General features: G+C 44.3%; 1 protein-coding gene across 5 annotated transcripts in view; it reads right to left on the minus strand.

Moving 5' to 3' along the window:
- Positions 1-24,327, minus strand: part of znf532 (zinc finger protein 532) — a 197,739-nt gene that overhangs the window by 65,670 nt on the left and 107,742 nt on the right. For all 5 annotated transcript variants that reach the window (XM_085974292.1, XM_085974277.1, XM_085974297.1 and 2 more), the window contains 2 exons: positions 1,609-1,787; positions 960-1,136 (listed from right to left, as the gene is read on the minus strand). In XM_085974292.1, coding sequence (XP_085830418.1) covers positions 960-1,136; positions 1,609-1,787 — 356 coding nt within the window. The remainder of the gene's footprint in view (positions 1-959; positions 1,137-1,608; positions 1,788-24,327) is intronic.

Below are 24,327 nucleotides of genomic sequence, written 5' to 3' on the forward strand. Positions count from 1 at the left end.
GTTCACCTGGCTATAAAAATTCCAGGAGCAATGTTACCTGTTAAAAGAGAGCAGTTCATTGTGCAGGGTCAGCGCTATATGATGTGCAAGTGACATTTTTAAAAAAAATAAACATATTCTACAATGGCTGGGAGTAGTAATGTGAGTTCTAGATCAGAGACTGAGAAGAGGTGTCAAAATGAGGTGCTTCACCCAAGGGAGACGGAGGGGTCAATGCAACCACATTATCTTGTACACTTACTTATGACTGGTTTACGGACAGCAGAAGCTTGGCGATGGGTTGCCTGTCCCTTTTCTCACTTAGGGAATGTGGCACTGGAGGAGACAGAGAAAAGGCAACCTAGGTAACAGAGAGAATCTAACATATAAACGGAGGTTGAGGGGAAACATGCATACTGATTTTGATTCTCTGAATCTCAAGAATAACATTTTATATTTGCTGTTTGTCAAGGTGAGGGATACTAGTGCCAGGAATGTAACAATTTCCATTTCCGCCACCTAGTATCAGCACCCAGTTCAGTATAGCACAGGGAGATGCAGAATAGTGTCCCTTCCAGAAACAGTGGTTCTACCGGCTCTGGACCTCAGAAGAACACTCTCTACTGCACCAGTGTGACACCTCTCCTGTAATCATATGTTAGTTTCTCTCTGCACCCAAGGTTGTCTTTTCTCGGTTTCCTCCAGCACCACATTCCCTAAGTGAGGCAAGGGACAGGCAATATTGCCAAGCGTCTGCTGTTCATGTGGCCCTTCGGAGCGAGGGTGCTAATTTAGTTAAACTAGGGCAAGTTTTGTCCTGCAGGCATTGCCCCACTTGAAATTGGACTGAGGTTGCCCAAACTCTATTCACATAGGACCCTTACAGCCAGCAATAACATTTTAGGTAATAGAAGTGCTTTCTCACCGTAATAAAAATCTTTGTGCACAATTTAATAGTAAGGCATGCTTACAATACTTACTTAGCTTCTCCTATTTTGATGCCTGGGTGCTGTGTGTAGGCGTGCGAATGAGTACTCGGTGCCGACTTGAAAGCCATGGGGCAGATAGGACATTTATAGAAGATCTCGCAGTGGGCACCTTGGATGTGAGACTTGAGCGCAGTTAGGTCAGCGTAGACAACGCCACAATGTATACAACTGCAAGAAGAAAAATCAGTGCCGGCGTCAGAAATAAAATACAGAGCATCCTAGTGACAAGCTGAAAATTAATTTCTTATATATAAAATGTAGCATTGAATTTCCCCGTGCATTTCTGTGGCCCGAGGTGTGGGTCCAAACGATTTCTTTTGTTTGTGGGCCCCACCTCTGCTGCCAGCACCACTGCCTCGTTTCCTCTTCCCCCATTCAGTCCGAAATGAAGAAACATTTACAACCAAAACATTATCCCATATTTTTCAAATGCGGATGGGCCTACTGTATATATTCTGCAGGTTTAAATTTGTACTTGGACTGAGTGGGCTACCAAATAGGGGTGATAAGTGGGCTGACTGGATACCAGTAGCGGGGGATATATTGAAAGGGGGGGGAAACAGAATTTAAACTCCCGACTACATCGATATTTTAGAAATACAGCAATAAACTCACTGATTAGCACAAACACACAACTAACCGGTATCCCACTTTGCGGGTGTAGTGCAGGCAGTTCCTTGTGATGTGAGTCTGAAAGTGCGAGGACTTGCATATCGTTCCACATTCTGGGCATATGTATGGAGATTTGTGTTGATGAATTCTTAAGTGCGATGAAAAACTGCACTTGTTGGGAAGTAACATCTGGCAGATCTGACATATCTGTATTGTGGATGACACATAAAAACTTGCAGTTAATAACTTAACATGCCCGCCACATGACTCAACATCATTGCAAACTGCAAGAACAATATCTTGCATTTATATAGTGCCCTTATGGTAGAAAAACATCTCAAAGAGCTTCACAGAGGCAACCTCAGACAAAAGTGGATGCTGACCCAGAGGAGAAATTGGGAAGGATAGCCACATGCTTGGTCGAAGAGGTGGGCTTTAAGGAGGGCCTTAAAGAAGGAGAGGAAAAGGAGTTGAGGGAGGAAATTCCAGAGAGTAGCGCCTATAAGGCTGAAGGGACAGCTGCCAATAGTAGGGCAAAGAGAGGGGGAATGCATGAGGCTAGAGTCGGAGGAACGAGAGTTCTGTGGGGGGTTGTAGAACTGGGGCAGATGACAGAGATAGGAAGGGGCAAGGCCACAAAAGGATTTAAATACAAGGATTAGTATTTAAATAAAACCAGAAAATACTGGAAATACTCAGCAGGTCAGGCAGCATCTGTGGAGAGAGAAACAGAGTTAACATTTCAGGTCGCTGACCCTTTCGTCAGAACTCATCAGGTCATTGAGCCTGAAATGTTAACTCTGTTTCTCTCTCGCAGATGCTGCCTGACCTGCTGAGTATTTCCAGCATTGTCTATTTTTATTTCAGATTTCCAGCATCCTCAGTATTTTGCTTTTGTATTAGAATTTTAAATCTGAGGCGTTGGGAACTGGGAGCAATGCAGGTCAGGAAGAACAGTAGTGGTGCGATTTAGGATTCGGAGAACAAAGATTTGTATGAGCGGAAGTTTACAAGGTGTGGAGGATGGGAGGCCAGCAAGGAAAACATTGGAATAGTTTAGTCTAAAGGGAGAAAGGCATGAATGAGAATTTCAGCAGCCGATGGGTGCGACGGGGCAGAGGTGAGCAGTTTTACAGAGGTTTAAGTAGCCAGTCTTTATGATGGAGAGGATGTGCGGTCTGAAGCTCAACTCGGGGTTGAATAGAATGCTGAGGTTGCAAACAGCCTGGTTCACCCAGAGACCATAGCTGGGGAAGGGAATGGAATCTAAGTCAAAGGTACAGAGCTTGTGGGAAGGACATTGGTCTTTCCAATGTTTGGAGGAAACTGGGGCTCATTCAAGACTGGATGTCATACAAGAAGCTGTGGAAAGGTCAAGCAAGGCGGTGGAGAGGTAAAGCTTGGTGTCATCAGCATACATGTAGAAACTAACTCTATATCAGATGAGGAATAAGAGGGGGCCAAGGGTAGATCCTTGGGGGCTCCACAGTGCAGGGGTGGGAAGTGAAGCCATTTCTAGAGTTACTATGGCTACGGTTGGACAGGTAAAGGTGGAACCAAGCGAGGGTAGTCCCACTGAGCTGGACACAGGAAAAGCGTTGGAAGAGGATGATGTAGTTGCATGTGTCAAAGGCTGCAGAAAGGTCAAGGAGAACTGCAGCCATAGGAGATGTTATTTGTGACTTTGATTAAGGAAATTTCAGTGCTGTGGCAGGGATGGAAAACTGATTGGAGAGATTTAAACATGAAGGTCGGAACTTTAATTGGGAGGCGGGTTGGGAATGGGGGGGGCGGGCTCGGAACGGGTTTTCTGCAGACACTGCTGAATTTAATGGCAGGGCCTGATTTGCATTTGAAACCTTTTCTTCCCACCCGCAGCCAGCCAGACGGAGAGGCTGGCTGGCTGTGGGCGGGTAGGCCTGCGGCACCAGGCTGCAAATAGGAGAAAGGGAGGCACTGAGTGGGGGCTGGACTTGAGCATTGGGGTGGGGGGGGGTGGGGGGAGGGTAGGGAGAGGACATCGGGGAGCGGCATCAAGGGATCGGGGTGGGGGGAGGGAGAGAACATCGAGGGGCCTGGAGAACGATTGCTGTGGAGGGAGAGAACATCGGGAGGCCTGGAGAATGATCGGGGGTGGAAGGAGACCGGGGGGGGCGTAAATCGGAGGCCTAGTGGGGGGTCTCTGATCGTGGTGGTGGGGGGATTAGGCAGGGACGCTGGATCCAGGAGGCAAGTCTAAAGTCACTTAACTCCTGGATCCAGCAGTCCTCGCCTTCCATTAGCTGTTGGGTTTCCTGCGAAACCCAACCAGCAACAGTTAAATTTAAAATGGAGGTTAAATCTGAGGCATGTCAGCCTCATTATAATATTTAAATGGGTGGCCCGCCTCCTGGGAGCTGGTTGGCTGCCCGCACCCTTGTTCTGCCTCTATTTAAACCGGAAGTGGGTGGGTTCTGGTCAGGATTCAGTTTTTTAACACTTTTAACTTCCCTCCCGACCCAAACCCACCCATTTTTTGGGGTTAAAATTCCCAAGATGGATACAAATTTGGGAGGTGACAACACGTTCAAGTTTGGAGAGGAAAGGAGATTGGAGATTGGCCAGTAGTTTGCCAGGACAGAGGGGTCAAGGATGAGTTTTTTGAGGAGGAGTTGATGCCTTGCATACACTCATACAATACAGGTAAATGTACTTCACATGTGTACATATACTTAACAAACGTCTACAATCCGTAACCATGGAATGAAGCACTCACAACAATCAAAAACCACACGGCACACTCTGCTTTTTGTCTTATCATTTTACCAACATATACACAAATGACTGAAGTACACATGTAATCACGGTCTGTGGCCATGTTGCCAATTAGTGTGAAGGGGTTATTTGGCGGCAAGACTTCCTAACATCATAACAACAACACAAAGGGGATTGAATATATACTTGAAAAGAAAAAAAATTGCAGCTTATGTGGCAAGAGCAGGGAGTGGCCCTAATTGGTTAGCTCTTTCAAAGAGCCGGCACATGCATGATGGGCCGAATGGCCTCCTTCTGTGTAAGATTCTATGGGGGAAAAATTCAGTATCGCTCCATTTGGGGCGCCATTATCGGCCGTGCGCAAAGTTTAGCACCTGACGCTAATTAACGCCTCCAACGGCAAACTTGGCTTTTGTCGCCCCTGGAAGTGATTGTGGCGCTAAATCAGGCGCTTCACACCTGTCTTAAGGTGCAAAGGCCGAGGAGCGAAGCGCTACCTGACAGCGCTGGCGAAGCAAGGAAGGGCAAATCAAAATAAACCTGCAAAGTGCTGCTTAGTACTCAAAACTCCTTCACACAGCATTGAATCTCTCCAGAAGTCTCTCTCTCTCTCTCCTAGAATGCATGATGCAAAAATGTCACCGACAAAAAAAGGCAGGAAGCGGTCGCCTTTAAATACTGCTCTCCTAGTCCCTTTCTGACAGCATAACACTCCCCTCAACCTGTCGTTGCTAGCAGCAGGCGGTAAGGCGGGGGGGCGCCACTAAATATCCGATCCGGGGCACTAACGGGGCATTGCGCACTCGACTGACATCACAATCTGCCGGCGCAGGAGATCGTGGCGGTAGTGTTTAGCACTGCCGCAAAATGTCTAGTTAATTTCGCGAGTGGCGCAAACATCGCCGCGCCTGGGCGCTAGTTGCTTTGCGCCCCATTAGTGCCCTCTTAAGGCGCTAATGGGAGGCACAAACAACTGAATGTTCCCCCCTATGTTTCATTGCTGTGATGCTACATCTGAGATTTTTAATTTTAAGTTAGCCTGTTAAATTCTTTTCAGGAACTTTCTACTGTGCAAATTGTGGAATGCCAGCTCCTTTCTTTTTGGAGTAATGATGTTATGCAGTCAGGCACATATTTTGATGAGTGGGAATATTTGCTAGGTTGAATTGAATGGTCAGTTGCTGCGTCATGTGAACAGTTGCTGAATTATACTTTACTTTTCTGGATGAATTTGACTGGATAATGGTAAACATCACATAGGAGCCCTTACTGTGCTCCATGTGTAATTCTTACACAGTGATTTATAGATCAAATGTTCCTCCTGACCATTTAGATGAAACAACTGCAAGCTGAACTACCTTACATACTTGTGTGTAGAACATGAATTTCACATGTCTGGTTATTTTGACAGTAGCTGAAACTGTCTAATCAGAAATAATACTATTTCAGGAATCAAGGTTTTAAAATTTTACATGTTAAATACTTCACTTTTTGGGGGGAAAAATCCCCTTCTTAAAAGGACTTAATAGAACCTTGCTTAAATGTTTTTGTCGTTGCCATTCTACAGTCGGCAGCAGGACATTTGTGAGCAGTTCGAGTTAACCAAGTATTAGATGTTACCTCCCTTCTTTTGGCAAGCAACAAGCCTCAATTTGTTATGTCCCCATCGTACCAAAATTGAGACGGACAACTTAGCGTGTGAGGATCCATGTTCTACCACTCTGTGGCGTCAATAGTTTTTTTTTTAAGTGTTTCCTCCATTGAATAGTTTAGTAATTTAATGGTTGGAGGCGATTCCCTTCATCTGGATAATATAGTCTATTAACAACTCATGTGTGTCATGGACCTACTTGACTAACATCTCTCAACTCTGTAGGATAGGAAGGAGCTCAAGAACAACACTATAGATGTACAATACCAGTTCTTTGGATTAGTTACTCTGCCTCTTGAACAGCTCCTGGATTCACTCGCTCTCCACAACTATCACCAAACCTGACATTGGTTCTTGATGCTCAAAGCTAACTCCGCCTTGTCTACAAGTCAACTTCCTCTCACCACTGGACTTCGCGGACTTTAACTTTGGACTCTCTCATATCATCTGCTTCCTGTCCTCTGATTACGACCAGGGCATGGCAGGACCAGGACTTCAAATCCCTGCCATGCCAATGTATCCTAAATTCCCTCTGTGTCCATTCATGTGTGCACTTTGGCTGTTGCTCCAGACCGAGCCCCTTACTTCTACCCCCTTTTTTCCTCTTTCCCCTTCCAGTTACCCAGTCAAGTTTCTTTCTGCACGTGCATCTGTGTTTCCATTTCCTTCTAAGCACATTGTACAATTAGTGCTCCTGGTTTTAGGTTTAATCCAAGTATTCCCCATCTGCCCTGGGAATGAATACTTTTAAAACTGCTGTTTATTTGAACACCACCAATTAAATAAAGATGGAAAAAAGGTGTTACAAACTCAGCTAGATATTTCTCCTTTCCTTTTCTCAAGTGATACATCACAACTGCTTTCCTCTTAGAGATGTGGCAGTCTATTTGCAGTCGCACAATAAAAATGCAGTCAGCAAACCACAAACTAAAAGCCCACGGAAGACCATCATTTAAGATGACAAAAATGAGACAAGGCCATTTAATTCATTCAAGGCCTGAACAGATTTTTTTTATCTAGCTCTAAGCCCATCTTGTTCTATCCCAGTTCTGATGAAAGGTCATTGACCTGAAACGTTAACTCTGTTTCTCTCTCCACAGATGCTGCCTGACCTGCTGAGTATTTCCAGCATTTTCTGTTTTTATTTCAGATTTCCAGCATCTGCAATATTTTACTTTTGTTCCATCCCAGTATTGTCCAATACTTTAGCCATTAGCTACAAGTGGCTAATTTGGCAATCCGGGTGTGGCTAATTGCATTTCTGATTAGTAAAATAAAGTGTAGTAGATACCGTTGTTGGACATGTGATCGCAATATTCATTTGCACGCATACTTTAATCTTTTTGTGCGTTTGTTGGTAAAATGGTGAGACAAAAGGCAGAGTGTGTGAGTGTTTTTTTTAAATAATTGTGAGTGCTTTACTTCCTTGGTTACGGAGTGGTGGTAGAAATATACACGTTAAGTAGATATATACATGAAGTACATTTACTTGTATTGTGTGAGTGTACGTAAGGCTTTTACTACTAAAATTAGTGCATGTGACTAAAACGATGTTGCCGTAGCTACACCTGTGGCTTGTCAGCAATTTATATTGGACAACACTGTTGTATTCCCTGTTGATTTTGTAATGTGTCCAAGTCCTTTTTGAATGTTAAGTGACTCAGCATTCAGATGACATTTGTGAACTGCTTGGGTTTCACTTTTATGGTGCAATCTTAACTCTTTCACTACATTAGAGATCTATCACATAAACATATCTTCCAATCATATTCTCAGACCACACATCAGTCTCCTTTGTTTGTTTCTTCTTTTTTGCTTTCTCAATGTTAGATGTATCTTTTTTCTAAGTTATGCTTAATTACGGTGCAGCTGCAGAAAACTGTAAGGACAGCTTTCTCACACAGATTGATGCCAGTGGCTGCTGGGAGCACAAACATGTTGAGAGATTTTCCTGACTTGCCAAAGGTCAACTGATGTCCCATAATTCTGCATTGAAACTTCCGTGGTACAAGTTCCAGATAAGAACATAAGAAATAGGAGCAGGAGTAGGCCATACAGCCCCTCGAGCCTGCTCCGCAATTCAATAAGATCATGGCTGATCATCGACCTCAATTCCACTTTTCCGCCCGATCGCCATATCCCTCGATTCCCCAAGAGTCCAAAAATCTCTCTATCTCAGCCTTGGTGTAATCTGGGAGGAACTCCACGGGCAGAAGAAACGGTCGATTTTAACTTGCGAAATTGGCGGTAACAGACTCAATATGGGGCTCACTAGAATTACTGCCCCGTTAACGCTGACCATCAGCCCACTGTCAGTTTTACAGAAGTGCCTGCCTGTTCAGACGATAGATAACATGGAAATCGGGGTCCCATGATGTACAAATTGCCATTTTAGGGTGGAACTGGTGGAAGCATATGCCGTGCACTCACTAATAGTTTCCCTGGTGATAGCTTGCCAGGGCCTCTTCAGCTCCGATATTTAAATTATTTTTGTGGGGTCAGGAGGAGCAGGAGAGCTCGTCTGGGCTCCACAAAAAGTCATCTGGGCCACTGCCACTCCAGGCTCCCCCTCCCCCCCCGCTCCCAAACTTACTTTGCTGCTCGATATAGGGCAGGCCTGAATCTAGCGAGCTGAATTGGGACCCCTGTTTAGCGCCCGCAGCTCCCCCAAAACTCTGCTGCCCATATTCTAACCCGTTCACCCATCACCCCCGTGCTCGCTGATCTACACTGGCTCCCGGTCCAGCAACACGTCAAATTTAAAATTCTCATCCTTGTGTTCAAATCCCTCCGTGGCCTCGCCCCTTCCCTTCTCTGTAATCTCCTCCAGCCCTATAACCCGCAGCGACCAATTCTGGTCTATTGAGCATCCCTGATTTCCTTCGCCCCACCATTGGTATCCGTGCCTTCATCTGCCTAGGCCCTAAGCTCTAGAATTTCCTCCCTAAACCTCTCTGCCTCTCCTCTTTTAAGACGCTCCTTAAACCATACCTCTTTGACCACGCATTTGGTCACCTGTCCTAAAATCTCCTTATGTGGCTCGATGTCAATTTTTTTCTTATCATTTTACTACATTAAAGGCACTATATAACGCTCCAGTGAAGGAATGTTTACTATGTTAAAGGCGCTATATAAATGTAAGTTGTTGTTTTTTTCTGTTTAAAATCAGCCTAGGGCCTCAAAATCACTCTGGCATCTTCGGCCCTGGAACGGGCGGACTGTCAGCATGCTTCAACAGTCAGCCGCCCACAAGTTAAAGCCAACCCCAGTGCATGAAATGTTATCACTGGTCAACTCCCTTTTTGGAGTGTCATTAAAAAAAAAATTATTATTCATTTATGGGATGTGGGCATCACTGGTTTATTGCCCATCCCTAATTGCCCTCGAGAAGGTGGTGGTGAGCCACCTTCTTGAACCGCTGTAGTCCGTGTGGTGAAGGTATTCCCACAGTGCTGTTAGGGAAGGAGTTCCAGGATTTTGACACAACGACGATGAAGGATCGGCAATATACTTCTAAGTCAGGATGGTGTGTGACTTGGAGGTGATGGTGTTCCCATGCGTCTGCTGCCCTTGTCGTTCTAGGTGGAAGAGGTCGCGGGTTTGGAAGGTACTGCCGAAGAAGCCTTGGCGAGTTGCTGCAGTGCATCTTATAGATGGTGCACACTGCAGCCATGGTACGCCGGTGGTGGAGGGAGTGCCAATTAAGCAGGCTGCTTTGTCCTGGGTGGTGTCGAGCTTCTTGAGTGTTGTTGGAGCTGCACTCATCCAGGCAAGTGGAGAGTATTCCATCACACTCCTGACTTGTGCCAATTTCTGGTCAATGGTGACCCCCCAGGATGTTGATGGTGGGGGATTTGACAATTGTAATGCCACTGAATGTCAAGTGGAGGTGGTTAGACTTTCTCTTGTTGGAGATGGTCATTGCCTGGCATTGTGTGGTACGAATGTTACTTGCCACTTATCAGCCCAAGCCTGTATGTTGTCCAGGTCTTGTTGCATGCGGGTATGGACTGCTTCATTATCTGAGGAGTTGCGAATGAAACTAAACACTGTGCAAACATCAGCGATCATCCCACTTCTGACCTTATGATGGAGGGAAGGTCACTGATGAAGCAGCTGAAGATGATTGGGCCTAGGACACTGCCCTGAGGAACTCCTGCAGCAATGTCCTGGGGCTGTGATAATTGACCTTGTTTAGGTTCAAAAGTAGCAGCTCTGGTATCCTGGCATAAAGATGGAGGACTGGCTTACTTGCTCATATCTCTTGGGGTACTGCTAGCAACAGCCTGATACACCAAATAAATAAAGGCCCAGATGTGGTGTCTGGGGATGATAAAATGAGCATTCAAAGCAGAGCTGCATTAGCAACTGCTACCATGACAATGTTGCACCAATCACCAAAATAAATCATTACAAAAATATCGTGCAGTAGATAAGTGCACTGCTCAGTAAAACAAACCAGAAAATTTTGGTTCAATCCCTCATTACCTGGTCCCAGCTAAGGTGGTGATAAGATTACAATATGTTAAATAAGCCTAGTGACAATACTGTCAGGATGTCAAACTTCTAAACAGTAGGTTGTAAGAAAGAACCCATTATTGCTACAGTCAGAATTATGAATGATTGGAAATGAGCAATGAGGGTGAAATTTAATTGGCAGATTTTGAACCTGAAGTAGTTTTAAGATGTCATCTGCACTCGTATTATTTTACAGCTTTGTAATCTGCATCATTTATAATATTGTACAATATTGCCTCAATAAAAGGACAGTTGAGAGTAGACTAGAACCAAGACTGATTGTAGACTGTGGGAGTTAACTGTAATATCATCACGGCAGAATAATGCTGAAGAGAATATTTCACAGCAGCATGCAATAATGGAATTATTTTGTAAATCACTGGTTAGGCCTCAGCTGCAGAATTGTGTCCAATTCTGGGCACCACATTTTAGAAAAGATGTCAACGTCTTGGAGAGGGTGCAGAAGAGATTTACTAGAATGGTACTAGGGATGAGGGAAATGACAACAGAAAATTCTGGAAAAACTCAGCAGGTCAGGCAACATCCGTGGACAGAAATTTGAGTTGACGTTTCGGGTCGAACCCTTCTTCAAAACTGGAAAGAAAAGATAGATTGGAGGCAGGGCTGCGATCGGACAAAAGAATAAAAGAAACAAAAGAAGTAATAAAGAGACAATAAAAGGTTTTTCTGTTTTTTCTGTTGTTATTTCGAATTTCCAACATCTGCAGTATTTTGCTATCGTACTAGGGATGAGGGACTTCAGTTATGTGGAGAGACTAGAGAAGCTGGGGTTTTTCTCCTTAGAGCAGAGAAGTTCAAGGGGAGGTTTAATAGAAACGTTCAAAATCATGAAATGTTTTGATAGAGTAAATAAGGAGAAAATGTTTCCAGTGGCAGAAGGGTTGGTATCCAGAGGACACAGATTTAAGGTAATTGGCAAAACAAGTCAGAGGTGAGATGTGGAGATTTTTTTATTTTTATGCAGCTGGTTACTATGATTTGGAATACACTGCCTGAAAGGATAGTGGAAGCAGATTCAATAGTAACTTTCAAACAAGAGAATTGGATAAATACTTGAAGGGGAGAAAATTGCAGTTATGGGGAAGCAGCAGGAGAGTGGGACTGTTTGGACAGCTCTTTCAAAGAGCCGGCACAGGCATGATGGGCCGAATGGCCTCCTTGTGTGCAGTAAGATTCTTTGATTCCATGATTCAAAGCAAAAATATAGGGGGGTGACATTTTTCTTCAGTGGTCATAAATTGGCAGCCTGTTTTATAAATCACCCGATTTTCTTTTCCATTGACTTTATTGGGTTTTACGACAATACAACAACTTCATCGTCACTTTTTAAACTGAATTCAAATTCTCAAACTGCCATTGTGGGATTTGAACTCACGTTCTCTGGATTAAAAGGGAAATTAAAGAAGCGTGCAATAAGGGCACAGCAGTCATCATGGGTGACTTTAACCTACATATAGATTGGGCCAACCAAATTAGTAACAATACTGTGGAGGAGGAATTCCGGGAGAGTTTACGGGATGGTTTCCTGGACCACTATGTCGAGGAACCAACCAGAGATCAGGCCATCTTAGACTGGGTATTATGTAACGAGAAAGGATTAATTAGCAATCTTGTTGTACGAGGCCCCTTGGGTCTGAGCGATCATAATATGATTGAATTCTTCATTAAGATGGAGAATGAAGTAGTTGACTCAGAGACAAGGGTCCTCAATTTAAATAAAGGAAACTACGATGGTCTGAGGAGCGAGTTGGGTAGGATTGAGTGGGGAATGGCACTCAAAGGGTTGACGGTGGATAGGCAATGGCAAACATTCAAAGACTGAATGGATGAGCGACAGAATTTGTTCATCCCAGTTTGGCATAAAAATAAAACAAAAAAGGTGACTCAACCGTGGCTAACAAGGGAAATTAGGGATAGCATAAGATCCAAGGAGAGGACATATAAATTGGCCAGAAAAAACAATAATCCTGAGGATTGGGAGCAGTTTAGGATTCAACAAAGGAGGACAAAGGGATTAATTAAGAAAGGGAAAATAGAGTATGAGAGTAAGCTTGCAGGGAACATAAAAACTGACTGTAAAAGCTTTTATAAATATGTGAAGAGAAAAAGATTGGTGAAGTCAAGCGTAGGTCCCTTGCAGTCAGAATCGGGGGAATTTATAATGGGGAACAAAGAAATGGCAGACCAACTAAATACATATTTAGGTTCTGTCTTCACAAAGGAGGACACAAGTAACCTCCCAGAGATGCCGGGGAACATAGGGTCTGATGAAAGGGTGGAACTGAAAGAAATCAGTATTTGTAGGGAAATGGTGTTAGGAAAATTGATGGGACTGAAGGCCGATAAATCCCCAGGGCCTGATAATCTACATCCCAGGGTACTTAAGGAAGTGGCCCTAGAAATAGTAGATGCATTGCTGGTCATCTTCCAGAACTCGATAGACTCTGGAACAGTACCCATGGATTGGAGGGTAGCTAATGTTACCCCACTATTCAAAAAGGGTGGTAGAGAAAAAGCGGTGAATTATAGACCGGTAAGCCTGACATCGGTAGTGGGGAAAATGCTAGAGTCCATTATAAAAGATGTAATAGCAGAGTACTTGGAAAGCAGTGACAGGATCGGACAAAGTCAACATGGATTTACAAAAGATAAATCATGCTTGACTAATCTACTGGAATTTTTTGAGGATGTAACTGGTAAAATAGATACGGGAGAACCAGTGGATGTGGTGTATTTGGACTTTCAGAAGGCTTTCGATAAGGTCCCGCATAAGAGATTAACGTGCAAAATTAAGGCACATGGGATTGGGGGCAAGGTATTGACTTGGATAGAGAACTGGTTGGCGGACAGAAAGCAGTTGGAATAAACGGGTCTAGTGACTAGTGGAGTACTGCAAGGATCGGTCCTAGGACCCCAGCTGTTCACAATATATATTAATGATCTGGACGAGTGAATTGGATGCAATATCTCCAAATTTGCAGACGACACAAAGCTGGGTGGGAGGGTATGCTGTGAGGAGGATGTCGTGAAACTCCAGTACGATTTGGACAGGTTGGGTGATTGGGCAGAAACATGGCAAATGCACTATAATGTGGATAAATGTGAGGTTATCCACTTTGGTGGCAAAAACAGGAAGGTAGATTATTATTTGAATGGCAATAAATTGGGAGAAGGGGAAGTGCAAAGAGACCTGGGTGTTCTTGTGCACTAGTCGCTGAAGGTAAGCATGCAGGTGCAGCAGGCGGTTAAGAAGGCAAATGGTATGTTGGCCTTCGTAGCAAGAGGGTTCGAGTACAGGAACAAGGATGTCTTGCTACAGTTGTACAGGGCCTTGGTGAGACCGCACCTTGAATATTGTGTGCAGTTTTGGTCGCCTTACCTGAGGAAGGACGTTCTTGCCATGGAAGGAGTGCAGCAAAGATTCACCAGGCTGATACCTGGGATGGCAGGAATGACGTATGAGGAGAGATTGTGTCGATTGGGCTTATACTCACTGGAGTTTAGAAGATTGAAAGGGGATCTCATCGAAACCTATAAAATTCTGTCAGGCCTGGACAGACTAGATGCAGGAAGGATGTTTCTGATGGCCGGGGAGTCCAGAACCAGGGGTCATAGTCTAAGGATAAGGGGTAAGCCATTTAGGACTGAAATGAGGAGGAATTTCTTCACCCAGAGAGTGGTGAACCTGTGGAATTCTCTGCCACAGAGGGCGGTGGAGGCCAGTTCATTAAATATATTCAAGAAAGAGTTGGATATATTTCTTGAGGCTAAAGGGATCAAGGGATATGGGGAGAAGGCAGGGACAGGGTACTGAATTTGGATGATCAGCCATGATCTCATTGAATGGCGGAGCAGGCTCGAAGGGCCGAATGGCCTACTCCTGCTCCTATCTTCTATGTTTCTATGTTTCTACCCTTCTACTGTCTTTCAGTGATGCGGCAAAATGACACTGGATCTTACAGACTATAACCGCCCCCCCCCGCCCCCGCCATTTTTTCAGGCGGCAGCTGTTGATTATTCTGCCATCCCCATTTGCAACATTTTATCTCTCCTGCCTTTAATCCTAGCACAGACCGTCCCTTTAGTTCCTTCCTCCCCTTTCCCCTCCCCCTTTCCCTGCCTCTGCACCTGCTTAAAACCTGTTACATTTCCAGCTTTTTCCAGTTCTGACGAAGGGTCACAGACCTGCAACGTTAACTCTGTTTCTCTCTCCACGGATGCTGCCTGACCTGCTGAGTGTTTCCAGCATTTTTTGTTGTTCTTACAAAACCAGAGCTTGGTAATGGAATGCACACTGGGCTTCAGAGTGCAAGGTTCATACTCCAGTATCATCTTGGGCAGCTTCTGTTCGCCACTGCCAACTGTCTCCTTAAACCCCACTCCCCTGCCCCCTCTTTCCCTAATTACAACAGTGACTACAATTCAGAAAAGTACTTAATTTGCTGTAAAGTGTTTTTGTTTTCTTTCTTCCTTTCCTCTCTACTCTCACCAACAAGTACAAGGAACTCATGGACTTCTTTGTCATCAAGACTGAGGCATCCATTCAGCTGGCCCTGCCACATCCCTCCATTTCCCTTGTCCACCAAGCCAAACCCAGTCTCCCACCACCCCCCACCCAGCCAGAGCCCTGAAGCTGAGTCTTTCTTTAGGTTCTCTGCTATCTCCTCTCATGCCCTCCCCATGCTCATCTTGTCCATCAGACCCACCTCCTGCTCTCATTCCCACAGAACCTCCCAGCTTCTGTTCCTGGGTTCCATGCTAGCTGACACTGTAAATGGTTCCCTCTCCTCAGGTTCCGTCCATACCTTTCAAAGCCAGATCATCCCATTTTCGATCCCACTAGCCTTGCAAACTACGACCCCATCTCCAACCCCCATTTCCTCTCCAAAGCCCTTGAACATGCTGTTGCCTCTGAAATCCATGCCCATATTTTCCACAAGTCTATCTGAATCTCTCCAATAAGGTTTCCATCCCTGCCACATCACCAAAACAGCCCTAACTAAGTTCACAAATGACAGCCTGTAGGACTACGGCCATGGTGTATTATACCTCCTCGATCTCTCTGCAACCTTCCTTTGACATGGTTGACCACACCATCCTCCTCCAACGCCTCTCCTCTGATCCCGCTCTTACCTATTCAAATCAGAGCCAGAGCATCTGCCCCGCTCCACTGCGTCCCAGAAAGACCTGTCCTTGGCACCCACCTCTTCCTCATCTAGATACTGACCCTTGGCGACATCATCCACAGAAAAGGGGTCAGCTTTCTAATGTACAATGATGACAGCCAGCTCTATCTCTCCATCAGCTCTCTCGACCCCTCACTGCCTCGGTGTTTTCAGACAGCTTGTCCAACATCGAACATTGGTTGAGACGCAATTTCTCCAGTTCAACACTGGGAAGCTCGAAGCCATTGCCTTTTTTTTCGGTTCCTACCACAAACACTTTGCTCTATTCATCAATTCCATCCTCTCCCTGGCCACTGTCTCAGGCTGAACCAGACTGTTCACAATCTATTTGAGCAAGAACTGAGCTGCCGAACCCATATCCTCACCATCACAAAAGCATCTACTTCTACCGCTGTACCATTGTCCCACCAACACAGGCCATCTGCTGCTGAAACTCTCATCCACACGCTTTGTTACCTCCAGACTCGACTATTCCAATGCTCTACTTGATGGCCTCCCATCCTCCATAAACTCCATCCTCCAATCTCAAACTCCACTGCCCTTATCCTATCCCACACCCCATCCCATTCGCCCATCACCCCTGTCTCCCCCCACCTGCCTTTGCTCCTCCATTAGTGGCTCTGTTTTCAGCCACCTGGGCCCCATGCAGGGAATTCACTTTCTAAATACTTCTGCTTCTCCAACTCCCTCTCCTCCGTTATGACCCTCCTTAAAACTCATCTTTTTGACCGTGCTTTCGGGCAACCCTCCTTATATTTCCTCCTTTGGCTCAGCATCCCATTTATTTCTGATTATGCCTCTGTGAAGTGTCTCGGGATGTTTTTCTACATTAAAGGTGCTATATAAATGCACGTCGTTGTTGTTGTTTCCAGCTTTTTCTGGTTTTGGTTCAGATTTCCACCATATGCAGCCGATGTAAAAAATCTCATTCTTGTTTTCAAATCCTTCCATGGCCTCACCCCTCCCTATCTCTGTAATCTCCTTCAGCCCCACAACCGCAACAGCCACCCGCACCACCCCCCCTCCCCCACCCGAGATCGCTGCACTTCTCCAATTCTGGCCTCTTGCGCGTACCCGATTTCAATTGCTCCACCATTGCTGGCCGTGCCTTCAGCGCCTAAGCCCTGAAGCTCTGGAAATCCCTCCTTAAACCTCTCTGTCTTTCAAACTCTCTCTCCTCCTTTAAGACGCTCTTTAAAATCTAGGTCACCTGTCTGGTAGAAACATTAACTCTGTTTCTCTCTCTACAGATGCTGCCTGACCGGCTGAGTATTTCCAGCATTTTCTGTTTTTATTTCCAATATCTCCTTATGTGGCTCAGTGTCAAATTTTGTTTGAGAACACTCCTGGGATCTTTTACTATGTTAAAGGCACTATATAAATGCAAGCTGTTGTTTTGCAATGTTCTTTCTGATGGTTAATTACAAAAGAGTTCACCTGAAGAAAGAAAGAAAGACTTGCATTTATATAGCGCCTTTCACGACCACCGGACGTCTCAAAGAGTTTTACAGCCAATGAAGTACTTTTGAAGTGGCGTCACTGTTGTAATGTGGGAAGCCTTCATGATGTTACAAAAAGATGCAAGATCAGGATTGGTAAATGCCAACCCCAACACATTGGAAACGCTCCCTCTCGTTATAGGGTGACACTGTTGAGACATCAATAAAATAATGGCACTGTAATCAAAACACAGCCTAAAGATTCTAGAAATGTCGTCAATACTAATAATACATTAAATAACTTACCTGTACAGTTCCTTTAATGTAGCAAACCATCCCAAGTGCTACATAGTTTGGAGTCAAATCAAAGCAGCATTAGAAGAGGAAGGTGCCCAAAAGCACACTCGAAGTATAAAAATGTTTTCCTAAATCTCTCAGCATTAAAAAGTTATTTCCCTCTAATGATGTCTTTCATCACAAGTAATGCTGCTTAAATTTCACACACACACATGCTACATTTGGCTCCATTCCAACTCACATTATGGTCCAAGTAAAATGTTATTTGTATACTTATTTTTAACCTCAGGTCACCAACATCTGGGGTGGATAGAGGCTAATGTGAATCAATGTCATTTTTAGTTCTGTTACCCAAATACTTGTTATTTGCAAACTTAATTCTATAACAGCTCAATAATAGGAAACAAGGCAGACATTCTGGCAACTCAAATCAGCTTTAGTAATGAACACTACCTGACAGCAATTGTGAAGAATTAAACAAAATGGTTGCACAGATACAAGTTAGTACAGTAATTGAATTTCAGTGTCCTGACACTAATAGCACAAAACACTAAAATATATACTCATTACATCTAAACACAAATTCTCTCATTGTTAACTGGGTTTGTTCATCAGGTTCTCGTACTTTAGTCCTACTACAAAGGATACAACCACCGACTGGTTTCACAGCTGACTCACATTCAGTGCATTATTCTGTCTCTTGGTTGTGGCTGCAGCAGGTAGAATTTAATCAGTGCTATTTATTATTTACTGCCGTGCGAGATTCCCGTAACAAATTACTTCCACTCAAGACCCATACAATTACAGTGAAGCAGATTATTAATTATGAAATGTAACCAAGCAAAACAATGCCGAAAACAATGAAGTACCAAACGTTTCTTCCAAAGCAGGTGTCCAGCTTCTAGTCCCGTTTCATAGAATCTTACCGCATCGAAGGAGGCCATTCGGCCGCTCGTGCCTGTGCAAACTCTTTGAAAGAGCTGTCCAATTAGTCCCACTCCCCTGCTCTTTCCCCATAGCCCTGTAATTTTCTCCCCTTCAAGTATTTATCCAATTCCCTGTTGAAAGTTATTATTGCATCTTTTTCCACTACCCTTTCAGGCAATGCATTTCAGATCACAATAACTCGATGCGTAATTTTTTTTTTCCTTATCTCATCTCTGACTCTTTTGCCAATTACCTTAAATAGAAAAATAGGAGCAGGAGTAGGCCATTCGGCCCTTCAAGCCTGCTCCGCCATTCAATATGAACATGGCTGATCCTTTATCTCAATACCATATTCCTGCTCTCTCCCCATACCCCTTGATGCCTTTTGTGTCTAGAAATCTATCTATCTCCTTCTTAAATATATTCAGTGACTTTTGCCTCCACAGCCTTCTGTGGTAGAGAATTCCACAGGTTCACCACCCTCTGAGTGAAGAAATTTCTCCTCATCTCAGTCCTAAATGTCCTACCCATACCTGAGACTGTGACCCCTCGTTCTAGACTCCCCAACCAGGGGAAACATCCTCCCTGTATCCAGTCTGTCTAGCCCTGTCAGAATTTTATACGTTTCAATGAGATCCCCTCTCATTCTTCTAAACTCTAGTGAATACAGGCCTAGTCGACCCAATACAACAGTCCTGCCATCCCAGGAATCCGTCTGGTGAACCTTCGCTGCACTCCCTCTATGGCAAGTATATCCTTTCTTAGGTAAGGAGACCAAAACTGCACACAGTACTCCAGGTGTGTCCTTTGGTTACCGATCCTCTTGCCAGTGGAAATAGTTTACTCTAACCTTCATGATTTTGAACACCTCTATCAAATCTCCCCTTAACCTTCTCTGCTCCAAGGAGAACAATCCCAGCTTCTCTAGTCTCTCCACATAACTGAAATCCCTCATCCCTGGTGCCATCTAGTAAATCTCCTCAGCACCCTCTCCAAGACCTTAACATCCTTCCTAAAGTGTGATGCTCAGATTAGACACAATACTCCAGCTGAGGCCTCACCGGTGATTTTATAAAAGGTTTACCACAACTTCCTTGCTTTTGTACTCTACGGCCTGGATATTTCGGCGCAATTCCCCCGATGTTGGTGTAACCGGCACAAAAGATTGGGGAATTTTAAGCGCAAGTTGCGTTCAGCACAACTTGAGTTTCCTCAATCTTTTGCGTTAGTTTTAAAAACATCGTGCTTGAAGTAGGCCCCGCCCACAAAACTGGCCCCGCCCCCAGAATGAATTAATTACCATTGGTAGTTTCCGCTAATTGTGCTCGTTTGCAGGCCTTTGAGGTGGCTCCGGACACGAATAGGTATGTTTTGAAAGGTTTTGAGTGGGTTTTTTTCCATTTACTAAGGAACTCACTACTGTACATAAGAACATAAGAAATAGGAGGAGGAGTAGGCCAATCGGCCCCTCGAGCCTGCTCCACCATTCAATAAGATCATGGCTGATCTGATCCTAACCTCAAATCTTCTATCACTCTGCATCCACCCGAACCCATGTGATCTCCCGGGAGAGGCGAAAAACCAGATAAAGACCCAATGGCCAATTTGGGAGAAAAAAATCTGGGAAATTCCTCTCCGACCCATCTAGGCGATCGAAATTCTTCCAGGAGATCACTCTGTCCCTATATTTTCTACAGTACTTACCTTCTGTAAAGGCGATCTCCACCCCAGCCAGGAACAGGAATAAAACCATCCCCTGAAATCTAACACAGAATTAGAACACAGTAGGAGCAGAACAAGGCTACACGGCCCCTGGGCCCACTCCACTACCCACAGGGCCATGACCATTCCGAACCTAGACTCATGTCCAATTTCCTGCCCGCTCCCCGTAACCCTTAATTCCCTTTACTTCTAGGAAACTATCTATTTCTGTTTTAAATTTATTTAATGATGTAGCTTCCACAGCTTTCTGGGACAGCAAATTCCACAAACCTACCACCCTCTGAGTGAAAAAGTTTCTCCTCATCTCAGTTTTGAATGAGCAGCCCCTTATTTTAAGATTATGCCCCCTAGTTCTAGTTTCACCCATCATTGGGAACATCCTCACCACATCCACCTGATCAAGCCCCTTCACAATCTTATATGTTTCAATAAGATCGCCTCTCATTCTTCTGAACTCCAATGAGTAGAGTCCCAATCTACTCAACCTCTCCTCATATGACCACCCCCTCATCCCCGGGAATAACCGAGTGAACCTTCTTTGTACTGGCTCGAGAGCAAGTATGTCTTTTCTTAAGTATGGACACCAAAACTGTATGCAGTATTCCAGGTGCGGTCTCACCAATACCTTGTACAACTGCAGCAATACCTCCCTGTTTTTATATTCCATCCCCCTAGCAATAAAAGCCAACATTCCATTGGCCTTCTTAATCACTTGCTGCACCTGCATACTAACTTTTTGAGTTTCGTGCACCAGGACCCCCAGATCCCTTTGTACTACAGTACTTTCCAGTTTCTTGCCATTAAGATAATAACTTGCTCTATGATTTTTCCTGCCAAAGTGCATAACCTCACACTTTCCAGTATTGTATTCCATCTGCCAAATCTCTGCCCACTTACTTAGCCTGTCTATGTCCCTTTGCAGGTTTTTTATGTCCTCCTCACTCACTACTTTCCGTCCCATCTTTGTATCATCTGCAAACTTTGATATGTTACACTCGGTCCCCTCCTCCAAATCGTTAATATAGATTGTAAAGAGTTGGGGACCCAGCACTGACCCCTGCGGAACACCACTAGTTACTGGTTGCCAATCTGAGAACGAACCATTTATCCCAACTCTCTGCTTTCTGTTAGAGAGCCAATCCTCCACCCACGCCAGAATATTACCCCCAATCCCGTGATTTTTTATCTTGAGCAATAATCTTTTGTGTGGCACCTTGTCAAATGCCTTTTGGAAGTCTAAATACACTATGTCCACTGGTTCCCCTTTATCCACCCTGTATGTTACTTCCTCAAAAAACTCAAGCAAATTTGTCAAACATGACTTCCCCTTCATGAAACCATGCTGAGTTTGTCCTATTAAATTATGTTTATCCAAATGTCCCGTTACTGTCTCCTTAATAATGGACTCTAACATTTTACCAACCACAGATGTTAGGCTAACAGGTCTATAGTTTCCAGCCTTCTGCCTACTACCCTTTTTAAATAAGGGTGTTACATTAGCAGTTTTCCAATCTGCCGGGACCTTTGCTGAGTCCAGTGAGTTTTGGAAAATTATTACCAATGCATCCACAATCCCTACCGTTACTTCCCTCAAGACCCTAGGATGCAAGCCATCAGGTCCAGGGGATTTATCCACCTTGAGTCCCATTATTTTACCAAGTACCACTTCCTTAGTGATTTTAATCGTATTTAGTTCCTCCCCCCCTAGAGCCCCCTGTTTGTCCAGTGTTGGGATATTCTTAGTGTCCTCTACTGTAAAGACTGATACAAAATAATTGTTCAGTGTTTTTGCCATCTCCATGTTTCCCACCATTAATTTCCCGGTCTCATCCTCTAAGGGACCAACATTTACTTTAGCCACCCTTTTTCTTTTTATATAACTATAGAAACTTTTACTGTCTGTTTTTATATTTTTTGCTAATTTACTTTCATAATCTATCTTCCCTTTCTTAATCAATCTTTTAGTTATTTTTTGCTGTCTTTTAAAGACTTCCCAATCTTCCATCCTCCCACTAGGTTTGGCTACCTTATATGCCCTTGTTTTTAGTCGGATACTATCCTTAATTACTTTACTTAGCCACGGATGGCTATCTTTTCTTTTACACCCTTTTTTCCTCAGTGGAATATATTTTTTTTGGAAGTTGTAAAATAACTCCTTAAATGTACACCACTGGTCATGTACCGTCTTACCCTTTAATCTATTTTCCCAGTCCACTCTAATTAATTCCGCTCTGATACCTTCATAGTCTCCTTTATTCAAGCTCAGCACGCTTGTTTGAGATCCAACCTTCTCACCCTCTAATTGAATATGGAACTCAACCATGTTATGGTCACTCATTCCAAGGGGATCCTTTACTAGGACATTTTTAATTAATCCTGTCTCATTACACAGGACCAAATCTAAGGTTGCTTGTCCCCTGGTCGGTTCAGTTACATACTGCTCAAGAAACCCATCCCTAATACACTCAATGAACTCTTCCTCAAGGCTGCTCTGCCCAATTTGATTTGTCCAGTTAATATGATAATTAAAATCCCCCATAATTATAGCTGTTCCCTTATTACAAGCCTCAACTATTTCCTGATTAATACTCCGTCCAACAGAGTTGCAACTGTTCGGAGGCCTATAGACTACACCCACTAGTGTTTTTTTCCCCTTATTATTCCTTATCTCCACCCAAACTGTTTCACTATCCTGCTCCTTTGACCCAATATCATTTCTCTGTATTATAGTGACTCCTTCCTTTATTAACATAGCCACCCCACCTCCTCTCCCTTCCTGCCTGCCCTTCCTGATTGTTAAATAACCTGGTATGTTTAATTCCCAGTCATGGTCACCCTGCAGCCATGTTTCTGTAATGGCCACAAGATCATACCCATATGTCATTATTTGTGCCGTTAACTCATTCATTTTGTTACGAATGCTACGTGCATTCAGATAAAGAGCTTTCAAATATGTTTTGTAACACTTAGTTCCTGTTTTTTCCCTTTTTAGTACTTTACTTTTTACTCCATACCTTCTGTCCCTTCCTGACACATTCTGTTTTTTAATTCCCCCACTGCTACCTAAGTCTATGACCTTCTCTGTTGTCATTTCTATTATTTGCTCTCTAGAAACCTCCCCCCCACTAATTAGTTTAAAGCCCTCTCTACAGCCCTAGTTATATGATTCGCCAGGACTCTAGTCCCAGCACTGGCCAAGTGGAGTCCGTCCCAACAGAACAGCTCCCTCCTGTCCCAGTACTGGTGCCAGTGTCCCAAGAAGCAAAACCCATTTCTCCCACACCAGTCTTTGAGCCACGCATTTAACTCTTTAATTTTATTTATCCTAGCCAAATTCGCTCGTGGCTCAGGTAATAACCCAGAGATTATTACCCTTGAGGTTCTGTGTTTTAATTTGACCCCTAGCTGCTCATACTCCTTTAACAGAACCGTCTTCCTTGTCCTATCTACGTCGTTTGTACCAACATGGACCACGACAACTGGATCCTCCCCCTCCCACTCCAAGTTTCTTTCCAGCCCAGAAGAGATGTCCTTAACCCTGGCACCAGGCAGGCAACACAGCCTTCGGGACTCCCGCTCTTGACTGCAGAGAACCCTATCTATCCCCCTAATGATACTATCCCCTACCACTACAACATTTCTTTTTACTCCCTCCACTTGAATGGCCCCCTGTACCACGGTGCTGTGGCCAGGTTGCTCATCCTCCCTGCAGTCCCCGCTCCCGCCCTCACAGGGAGTAAGAACCTCGATCCTGCTGGACAAGAACAAGGGCTGCGTCTCCTTCAACACTACATCCTGGATCCCTGTACCTTCCTCACTCGTAGTCACACCGTCCTGTCCCTGACCATGGACTACATCTGCAGTAATTAACTTCATAGGTGTGACCATCTCCTGAAACATAGAGTCCAGGAACTTCTCCCCCTCCCTGATGTGTCGCAGTGTCTGAAGCTCGGTCTCAAGCTCCATAACATGGAACTTGAGTTCCTCTAGCAGCAAACACTTGTCGCAGATGTAATCACTGTGAGCCTCAATGGGGTTCACCGGCTCCCACATCTCGCAACAGTAACACATCACCTGCTCCATTCTATATAATTAATGTAATTTCTTATTATTAGTTATGAAGACCCTGCCCGGATATATATGATAATATCACACCACTATTCAATAGGACTTACCAACTTAAAGGTATAAAAGAGAAGAGAAGGAAGAAAACCAACCAACCAGCTGATCAC

The sequence above is a fragment of the Somniosus microcephalus genome, chromosome 2 (genome assembly GCF_052327205.1).
Source record: "Somniosus microcephalus isolate GS21.2 chromosome 2, FLI_Smic_1.0, whole genome shotgun sequence".
Classification (NCBI taxonomy): domain Eukaryota; kingdom Metazoa; phylum Chordata; class Chondrichthyes; order Squaliformes; family Somniosidae; genus Somniosus; species Somniosus microcephalus.